At 45.7% G+C, this 10,312-nt stretch overlaps 1 protein-coding gene across 1 annotated transcript in view; it reads right to left on the reverse strand.

Annotated features, from left to right (window-relative positions):
* Positions 1 to 10,312, reverse strand: part of BICDL1 (BICD family like cargo adaptor 1) — a gene marked incomplete at its 5' end in the record, with an annotated part of 49,889 nt that extends 39,577 nt beyond the window's left edge. Inside the window, 2 exons of the mRNA XM_039725829.1 lie at positions 5,304 to 5,519; positions 10,082 to 10,312. Of these exons, the coding sequence (XP_039581763.1) occupies positions 5,304 to 5,519; positions 10,082 to 10,312 (447 nt within the window). The remainder of the gene's footprint in view (positions 1 to 5,303; positions 5,520 to 10,081) is intronic.

Genomic DNA, 10,312 nt, shown 5'->3' on the forward strand with positions numbered 1-10,312 from the left:
AAAGCTGCCATGACAAGCAGGTCCTGCAACCCCTTCAACAGGAAGCAGTGCTGCCCTTTCTCCTGCAATCTCCCCTTCCAGTGAATTTGGACTGCTCAGTGGTGATGCAGGTGAAGATTTGCTATGCAGGATTCTGTGCTTGAGGTGTTCAGTGTAGAGCTTCTAATAAGCTACTCACTTAACAGGTCCAGTAAACACTTTGAAAAGCAAAAACTGGAGAGTTTTTATGAAAAAGAATTCAGTGTAGTGGTTGATGTGCACCTTGAAATATAGGCATAGTAAAAGCAACTCTTCTTTAGCCCAGGTTCACTCAGGATCTTTGTCTGGTTAAAAATAAACCCCCTGAAGCAGGACTTAAATTCAATCTGACTTGCCTCTGTGCTAAGGATGGAACTCCCAATAGACCCTGCTGGGCTACTGGAGACAACTTAATAAACAAGACATAAAGAGGCTTGCATTAAGCACCTGTATAGATAAAATAAGGAATTAAAGACATAATTCATAGCGTAATTGCTAGAAATTTCTGGCATGGCAAAAGCAGTGCAGCACACTTCCAATAATTTTCTTTTTCAGTGAATAAACTGAATTTCTTAAAATTAACATTGTTCCCATGCTGATACACCCAGCAACCAACCATTCAGAAAAATCTCTTCAAATAAATAACTGGCAACAGACCTGCCTCTCCTGCGTGTTCTTGACCATAAAAGGATATATTCAAAATACAAGTAATTTGGAAAGGAGAATACATTGGTTAGCTTGTTCTCAAATAAAAACCTGTTTCTTTCAAAGCAAAGCTAGGCAGTGCCTGCCAATTCTCTAACATGCTGCGTGTTAGAGCATGAAGTGAGAAACTTCAACTGAAATATTACTGAAAGGAGGGTTTTGTGGTTAGTAAATAATACCTCCTTTGGAGAATTGTGGGCTGGCTGCTCCTGTTCTTGCTGTAGCAGAGGGATTGACTGAAACACCTCATTCTTTGCAGCAGCATGCTGGCTCTAGATGCTGAGTGAATCTAAGGAGTTGGTGATTGAGGGCCCCTCTGAGGGATGCCACAGCAGCCCAGCATTCCCCTCTAAACACAAGGAGCTGTTTCAGCAGTGCAAGATGATACTCTGCCACTGCCCCGTGAAACAGATTTGCATTGCAAAATCCACCTGAGCCTGACATTGTGAAATCGCTCCCCTGAGCTCCTGGAACCATAAAAGAAGCCCAGCTGAACTGGGAGGGATGAGCCTCGCCCAAGCTACACGCAGCAAACAGCTCCAGGAGCCAGAGCTGGGGAGCAGGAAATGTGTGGGAAAGCCATCTGGTGAAGGCACTCAGCAACAGCGTGCAAGTCTTCCTTCATTCACTTCCTGACAAAGTAGTAATATGTTGCCTCATTATAGAAAGATGACTGCTTGTTATTATTATTTGTATTAGTAACTCCCAGAAGCCCAAAGGTGGGGACAGGACTCTTGCTGTGCTCCCTGCTGTGGGCACATGTAAGAGGAGACCTTTCCCTATACACACTCCCCCATAAAAGGACAGAAGGCATAGGATTGTGGTTTTTGTGTTTTTCTTTTTTCTTTTTCTTTTTTTATCCTTGTGGGGAACTGAAACAGATGGGAGAGACTGAAGGAGCTGGAAACAGAACATGTAATAATTCCCAAGGCTCGACTTTCTCAGCAGAACTGTTCTTTGCCTCCTATACTTCAGCTCTGAGCAGTTCTGGTGAGTGTTTTGTACCCTGGCACACTGCTCATGAGGAGCTCTACAGCCCTCCTTGGTAAACTCAGCATTTAGCTTGGTGTGGACACACTGCTGAGAGCTCCTGCACCCTTTGCTGTGCTGAGGCAGGGGAGGGAAATCAAAGCAATGTGCAGAAGGGATTTTAATCATCATGTAGCAAATTAAAAATACTGTGGAGGTCTTAAACTTGCTCTTTGGCATTTCAGTCATGTCTTTCATTATGTGCTCCCAGTCCAGCCAACCAGATTTTCCCCACGGTTTAATGCTGTTCTAACCTCAGGCAGTATCTTTGTTCTGCTAAAAGCAGAGAACCAAAGGCTGTATTTCAAGAGGAGGCAAAGTTCCTTATAGCCTACTTACTATTATTAGATATTTAAAGTTCTCCTATATCCTTCTCATTGGAAGACCTCAAACCATTTTAAAGACCTTATTTTAGCCTCTTGGTGACAGAGCAAGAGGCAAATTTTTAGATACTGGAACAGACTTAAAAGTCCTATCCTTGAGTTTTCCTTATCAGTCTTTGCTAGAACTGATGAAGGATTTTTTCAGTCCCAGGCATCAATTGCAAGACAGAGCTTTCCAGATCCCCTTGCTGTCCTTGTGTGGGTGTGTGTGCTTGGCTGGTTGGCATTAGTGCCAGGTTTAGACAAAGTGAGTATGTGTTGGCTTTTCATCTCTGGGGAAGGCAGAGTTTAAAAAATGTCCTAAGGACTAATTAGTTGGTGAAAGTATGGCAGCAGCAGGAGGGAGGAGGGGCAGGATGAAGGAGATGGTGGCTGCTGCCCTGCTTTGATATAAAAGAGGCTGAAGCCCAGGGAATCCAGAAGAAACAAGGACCATGTGGGCTGGCAGCTCCTGAGGCTGACTGTCATTCAACACACAGAGCCTAGTGCCAAGGGGATATCTTCTCCAGGAGTGAGATGATCAAGTCTTGTTAAGTGGGGCCATGAAGTGCTAATTGCTAAAAACTGTAGAAATTCAGATTGGAGCCAGTACTTTCTAATGTAGAATGACTCTCAGAGAGAAGCCTGTCTTTGTGTCCTGTGAGTGAAGCAGGATATAGAGTGTTGGATGGGGCAGACTTGAGGCTCTGAATAAGTCTTTCATCACCTTATCCCAGACTTCTCATAACCCTCTGCTCCCAAACAACCCACGGTGACACAAATGCAGAACCAGGAACACAAGGAGGATACCAGCAACACCTTAAAGGTCACAGAAGCTGTAACAGCACCTCTTTGTAGGGCTTTTCCTCTCCCAGTGCTCAGTTCATGATCCCAGGAGAGATTCCAGCCTATGGCAGTATGGCTGTGGGGGAGCACATCCATGCAACTCTTAGTCATCCCTTTTATTAATTGGAAACCTAAGTGGTAACAGGAGCCAGAACTACAGGGGTGCAGGGTTTAGGCAGTGTCACTGCCTCAGGGATTACATGTGTAACCTCTTCAGAACAAGAGACCACACACATGAGACTGCAAATACACTATGGAGCAGCAAATATGGAATACTAAGGAGCCAGGAATCAAGTGCTAATATAATGCTGAGATTTTAAAAAGCCTCAGCTAAAGCCCTTAGAATGGCAACAGATTGTTCCTCACTCTCTTTCAATTTGTCCAGGTTTTCCTGACTGTGGGAAGACTGTTTACACCCTTGCTATATCCACTGCTGTATTTGAGTTACTGGCAAGTTTTGGCCAGGTGACAAACTCAATGAGCACTGAATCGTGCCTCGGCAAACATCAGCTCTGTCTCTATCAGAGCTCATCTGCATTGGAGAAAAACTGTCCTCCAAGCTGGGAGCAGGGCTGGGCTGCAATGGGAAGGGCAGCACCAACACTCAGCATTTTTGAATGTGGCAGCTCTGAAGTGGGTCAGTGAGGACCATTTCTGGCTCTAATAGGGAGTTAAGGGAAAAGCCCATGCTTGGACACCACATGCTGTAGACTTAACTGGGTGGTTCCTCTGACAAGGCTTTGTGGAGTGGCTCTCTGAGCATCTGGCTGTGAGAGGTTCCTCTAGCACAAGTATCATGCGAGGGTAATCCCATGTGGTTTAAAAACCCAAAACAAGCTGTCTGATTTGCCTCTCCTATCTTCTAGTCTGTTCTTCCAGTTCATGCTTATGCTGGGACAATAACAAATCTTACATTGCCCAGCCAGTGACAGAAATCATACACACACAGAAGGAGCCAAGTTCTTAGCCCTGGATAAGAAACCTGACACAACACAGGGCTTGTGCAATCTTGGGTGGAAACTCTCATCCACGGTGTATGTGGAATATGCTCTGTCCAGAGAAAAGGTGAAAGATCTGTCCTCACTTGGGACACATTGCTTTAAAAACACAGATAAACTTAGCAGCATTCCTGAGCTAAGGAAGATCAGGTCTTTTGGGGTTTTTTTCTCTTTTCTTTTTAAAGCCAGTTAACCAAATTGGAGTAAGTGACTTTTTAAATCCTTGACAAGAAAATCTACAGTGGAATGATTTCCTCAAGTGTCAGTACAGAGTGTCATACCCAACAATAGCTCTTCTCACCTCCAGAGGCACAGGACAACTGCACACACAGATTCAGTGAAGACCTGTACATCTGGCTCTCTTTAGAGTCCTCTGATCCTAGTGTTGTGGTTGAGGTGTCCACCCTCCCATAGGCAAAATCCCTCTGTCAGCCCCAGAGACTCAACCCTGACAGAATTTAGTCTGAGAGATGTTCTTCCAGCATGAGGTGGGCCACTTCAGCCTGAATCTCTGTGTGTGTGTTTTTGTTCTATGCTATTTTGGGAATAAGCAACAGATAACAAGCAAATGCTTTCGTCTGCTGGAGTAACTGTGTTCTCAAGCATTAAAATTATGGTTTGTACTAACTGTCCAGTGGGGAGGAAAAAAATCAAGGCTCTTAATTCCAGAAGACAGGTTAACTTCTGTGGGAAGGAGGCAGAAACTGTTAAGTCTTTTGCTGTCAGAAAGAAACTCATGCTGCAAGTATTCAGTCAATTAGGCTGATTTGTAGCAGCCTCACTATAAATCCTCTTTCATTCAGAGGCAAGTTAAGCTCTTTGATGAAACATGGTATTCCAAGGAATTTCAGTAAGTTCTCACACATCTAAGCATGGCAAAGTTATCTGTAGTGACACACCATCTGAGAATGACATGGTATGTTCAGTTCTACAACATTACAGCCAATGTATCTCAAAAAATGGGAGGCCTGCAAAAAGCTTCACCCCCACTGTTGCAGATTAGCTTTCTTCTGGCATGCTACATTTGTTCAGCCTATTAGTAAATTAGAAACAGATTTTCTAAATCAGTTCTAGATACAAAAACAGTTGAGAGAGACAACTATGCAGTAAATGACCACTCAACCCAGATACACAACTGTTTCACCAAAGAAATGCATCACTCCTTAGAGGTGTAAAATCTGTTTAAAGGCAGCATGTCTTATTACCACACCTGTATAACACGACCAGAGGCAGAACTGTTTGCTTCCCTGGAAGCTGGAGCTTCCCCACTCCTTTGCCCCAGAGGGGGGTGACAGCACAGCTGTCACCCTGTCCCGTGCCCAGCTGTGCCACCCAGCTGACTCACCCTGCTGAGCTGGTCCAGGAGTCTTTGGTTCTGCTCGGAGAGTTCCTGGACAGCGCGCGTCTTCTCGCGGTCGGCTTCGCGCAGGTGGACCTGCTGCTTCTCCAGCTCGTCCTGCAGCTGCTTCACGTCGCTCTCCAGCTCAGACACCCTTCCTTCCCACTCTCCCTCCTTGTTCTCAAATCGCCGCCGCAGCTCGTGCTTCTCCTGTTCCAGGTGCTGCATGATGGGGGAGAAGAGGTCAGGAAGGGAGGGAAAAAAGGTGAATGTTTCCTTTTCCTCCTCTATGCTAGGGCTAAAACCTCGTGCAGGAAAGAGGATGGTGCTAGAGCATGACAATGCCATGGAGATGACAATTCCACATCAGGGCAGGCCACTGGCACTAAAGCCATTTTCCGTTTCCAGCAATAGGCATGTCCTTGGCCACTGGAGTTCAGCACATTGAATTTTTACTGAAATAACTGCCAAAAGAGTAAAGTAGGCTGCATGTCAATAGGCGAGATATATAGGTCAGACAGAGCAATTGATTTAGCAGAGCCCAGCTTAACTCCAAAGCAATATTTCAGTGGTCAGTAGCATTATTTTTTTAAAATTGCCTTTATAGTCAAAATACACAAACTGTATACCCTTACTGTTGGTGAGGAATGTAGATGAGGCATCCTTGCTGTCATATGGGTCTCATGAACAACAGTTGAATCATCTATCCATTTGCTCTTTCTATTCCTGACCTAATTAGTTGTCTGAGAGTTTGATAGTGCACAGTAACTCCATTGTTTGATGCAGCCTGCTCTGGAATGGCAACGGATGCAATGAACTGGTTGCTATAGACATTATGTATGTCCATGTTCTGGGTTCAGGCTTCTTAGAAACCACTCTCAGTTCTGGAGACTCTGCTCTGCTTTGGATTGGCTGGAAAATGAGGGACAACACAAACTGGTGAAACTTTTGCATGTTTTACAGGCTCAGTTAAATGAGGGCTTGATTGAAACAGAGCTGCAAATCAGGTCAAAGCAGATTTATGTTGTGCCCATTTGAAAGAATCCCTGCTCCAAAACCCTGAGCCTGAATTTCCCTTGGTGGCTGAAGACACACATTTACTTTCAGAACAGTCACAGATTGGGGACATGGGCATATCCCAGGATTAGCAGGGAAACCTGAAAAATGGGAGTCCTCTCCTTGTTGGTTGCCCTCTGATCCCCAGAATAATCTCCTGCTACTCTCTATTAGATTCCCCAGTCTTTAATGAATGTATCTTAGAAAAGAACAGAAACCCACTGCGCCAAACACTGGTGCACTTGCCTATTTCTCCCAGGTGAATTGTTCCCTAGTGAACAATTCCCATGGCACTTCTGATAGGAGGGAAAAATAAACCTGCTAGGTGGAAAAGAAAATTGCACTGCATTTATGTGAAGTGGCTTTTTATTGCTTGTTAGAAACACAGGCTGTGAGGGGGCTGTTTCCCCTGGGTGCCTATTGCTGATGACACACAGCCTCCCTGGCAGGGTCCGTGTCACCTTCCCGAGCAGGTCTGAATGTCAAAACCCTCCAGTACCTCTCCAGCTTCTGGCCTGTGTATTGCTAATCTTCCACCCTTTTTTTGCTCTGCCACACAGATGCCATGTTTTCTCTTTCTTCACCTGATCCCCAAATCCTTTCCTATGCTCCCTCCAGCTCAGTGTAGCAGCATGTTGCTTGTGCCCTTCAAAATCCTTCTGCAAATTCCAGACTTTAATGAAAAACCCTTAAATATGGGGGAAAGTTGATTAAAAACAGTGGCCCATAGTAGGGGACTTCCCCATGTTTCAGCCACTAAAAGAATGAGCAGCCTTGCAAATGAGAGCTAAGCAGTAATATAAATATTTTAATGCAATAGGTAGGCATGAGATCCCAGCACCTGGCCCCTGACAACCATTGCAAAGAAATCCTGTTTGCAGTCCAAGTGTGGCTGGAGCAGCCACAATTTCACTTTCAGCGGCACACTGAAAATTCTGTCTTTTATAGCTCTGCCTCTTTCACTGCTAGGCAACGTTTAGAAAGATCCAGGGCCTTCTCTAAATGGAAAGTGGAACTTCAGCCTGCTGAGAAGCAGCACTGCAGCTGAAGTGCCCCAGACACCCAAATGTGATTTAGAAGCCACTGATAAGCCTTGTCAATCATTTAAAAAGCACTTTAGTCTTTCACTGCAAAAGAAAATCTCCGCTACACACAGCCTCAATAAATGGCCATCACAAAGGCTGGCGTTGGAACAAGGTGAAGAATATGAAGTTTATTCTGTGGTGACAGAGAAACCAGAACAGAGCAGGGGGGCACGGAGAGGCTGCTGCAAAGAGGAGGAGAACCCAGAGGAGATGTGTTGACTGGTCTTCCTGCTTGTGTCAGCTGCCCTCACCCCAGCACCTGCAGGGCTGCAGGTCTGGAGGGGGGATTTCTGCACGTAGTGCTGATAGAGCAAACTGCTGTCCTCAGTAGGAGAGTTTCTTGTTTCTTGAGTGTCTCTCCATTCACCAGCTGCTCATTGATTTATATACAAAACTGCTTTCTAGAAGATGTTTTCTTCTGAAAACAGCTTCTCTTCAACTTAACTGAGCTGGGCTGGTCCTCCTCTGAAGAAACAAAAGCAAGGGGGAGTTTCCCAGCTGATAAGGAGGGTTCATACTGTAAAATGCTGGGACACAGCAGGCTCCTCTGTGTCAGAGGAACAGCACTATTAACTGTTTTAATCCCTTAGAGAGGATAAAACTGTCTAGGATCACATATCAGAATTTATTACAGAACTTCAATTTCATGATTAGAAATGAATTTAAATTCAGGCTGTGAAGTGCCAGAGTAGGTATATGGCAGGAATGCTGCACCTCAGCAACAAACCCACTAAACTAGAACACATTTAATCTTGAGGCAAAGCACCCAACGAGCAGACCAGTACCTTGGCTGTTGTGAAATGGAGAGGCTTCACTGAGCTCTTGTAACCAATTCTGAACTGTGAACTGGGACAAAATATCTCCTTTTAAGTGCTAAACATCGTTATATCAGGATGCCACCAAGGATCTCATCTGAGACTTTGCGTTGTGTCTCCGTCAAAAAGTTCTCAGCTTAGGGAAGGAGGGAACAGCTGTGGGTCCTTCCTCTCTGCTCCTCTGAAATTGAAAAGCTTATTGTGAAATTTTATTCACTTCAGTGGCAACAGGAGGAGGCCGAGATTTAATCTGCAGAGGCTGGGATTATCAAGCTTGTGTTTTAGAAGATTAATGTTGAAATTTGATTTTTTGTGTGAAGCAGCACTGGGTTAAATTTGCCAAAACCAGTGGAAAAAAAAAATGACCCTAAAGTAGATAATACTAACTCCTCTCAAATGGATAGCCTGGAAAATAGCAATCTGTTATTCCACTGGGAAGTTAGGGTGATAGTGATGGGATGAAAATATGTAAACAGTCAATATGTAAACAGTTGTATTTACAATCTCTTCATTTACCTTCTGAATGGGCCTGTGAGAGCAGAGGTAAACATTTGTGGGATGTTATTTAAAGTACTATAAAGTCGTAGTTTCTCCCCTCTCCTTTTCACCTCTACATTTTGCAAGCAGTGAGTGGTATTTGAGGCCCCTGAACTCCCTAAGAGGCAGCTCACTGGGTACCTAAACTTGTGTATTTTTCCTTTAAAGGTAGGAAAGGTTCTACTCCAGCTCCTAGGGAAAACCATGTCAGCACAACACCACATATGTCTGTTCTTACTTCAAAATCAACCTGGAAACATTCACTCTGGCAAATTTTAATACTCTGGGAAATTCTCATCTGATAAACAGAACCAATAAGCAACAAATTGAGCAAATGTCACCTTCACTATTTTTTATTAAAATAGCAAAGGCAGAGAGATTCCCTTGCAAAAAGGAAGGGATCAGCTGGGGTAAATGACAAGCTTAATAAGAGAGAGGAATTTTTGTCAGGAGAACAAAGGGCATACAGTAATTTCACAAATCCTCTTGAACTTGAGAAATGTTAAGTCTGTGAGGAAGGAATACAGGAATATGCAAGACTGTGCAGAAAGAACTGGTTCAGGGCTGTGACTTGAAATGTGAATGTTAATCCAGCACTGTTCAAACTCTCTCCAGAAAGGTGAGAAAGGCTTTCTTTAGCCTTCTAAGCAGTATTACTTATTGGAAGAAATACAATTTCGAGAGTACCTGTGAGGAAGAGTGAATAATAGTGGTTCTCTCACAATTGTGCAAGAGAGTCGTTAAAAAAAAAAAAAAAAAGCTGCCTGCACAAGTCCTGTTCTTTGTAATAGCTCTATTTTATCTTTAAAAATCAATAAATAGCTCAATCCCCCGAGTTCCTGGCAAACAGCTCTCTCCAGATACCTGTAAGCATTTTTTAGAGCAAACGGCTAACAGCGATGTATCATTAGGGCTTATCTCCTGCCATGCCTAAAGCCTTAGCTGCAACAGCTTAAGCATAAGGGTCACATATGCTCTGTAGCTCAGTACCTGCTGTGTAAATTTAACTCCCGAGGTATTTCGGTGGCGGGATGAGCCGCGCTCATCCTTCCCAGGTGGTCCTGGGGCAGAGGAGCCCCCCAGGAGCCTCCGGAGCGCGGTGCTGCAGCCCGGCCGCGGCCCCACGCGCCGGCTCTGGGCCGGGGAGCGGGGGAGAACGGCAGCTCTGCCTCCGCCAGGCCTCGCAGGCACTGCTCAGAGCCCTTCCTCCCCGCCACGGCCACAGCGAGTCCCGCGGGCTGCTCGGCAGGGCCCGCGCGGCCGGGGCGGGCGGAGCGCGGCGGGGCCTCACCTCCAGCTTGTCGGTGAGCTCCTTGTGCATCCTCTCGTACTGCCGGCTCATGTCCTGGTTGCGCTCCAGCAGCGCCTTGCCCAGCCGCGCCGCCAGCACCAGGTCCTTCTCCTTCTGCCGGATCAGCGAGAGCAGCTCGGGGTCGCGGGCGGCGGCGGCGGGCGGCGGCTCCGGCGGCTCCCCGGCGGCGGCCAGCAGCGCCAGCTCCTCCTCCAGGGCCAGCTCCAGGGC

Source organism: Passer montanus, unplaced genomic scaffold (genome assembly GCF_014805655.1).
Source record: "Passer montanus isolate IOZ18808 unplaced genomic scaffold, ASM1480565v1 scaffold57, whole genome shotgun sequence".
NCBI classification, from domain to species: domain Eukaryota; kingdom Metazoa; phylum Chordata; class Aves; order Passeriformes; family Passeridae; genus Passer; species Passer montanus.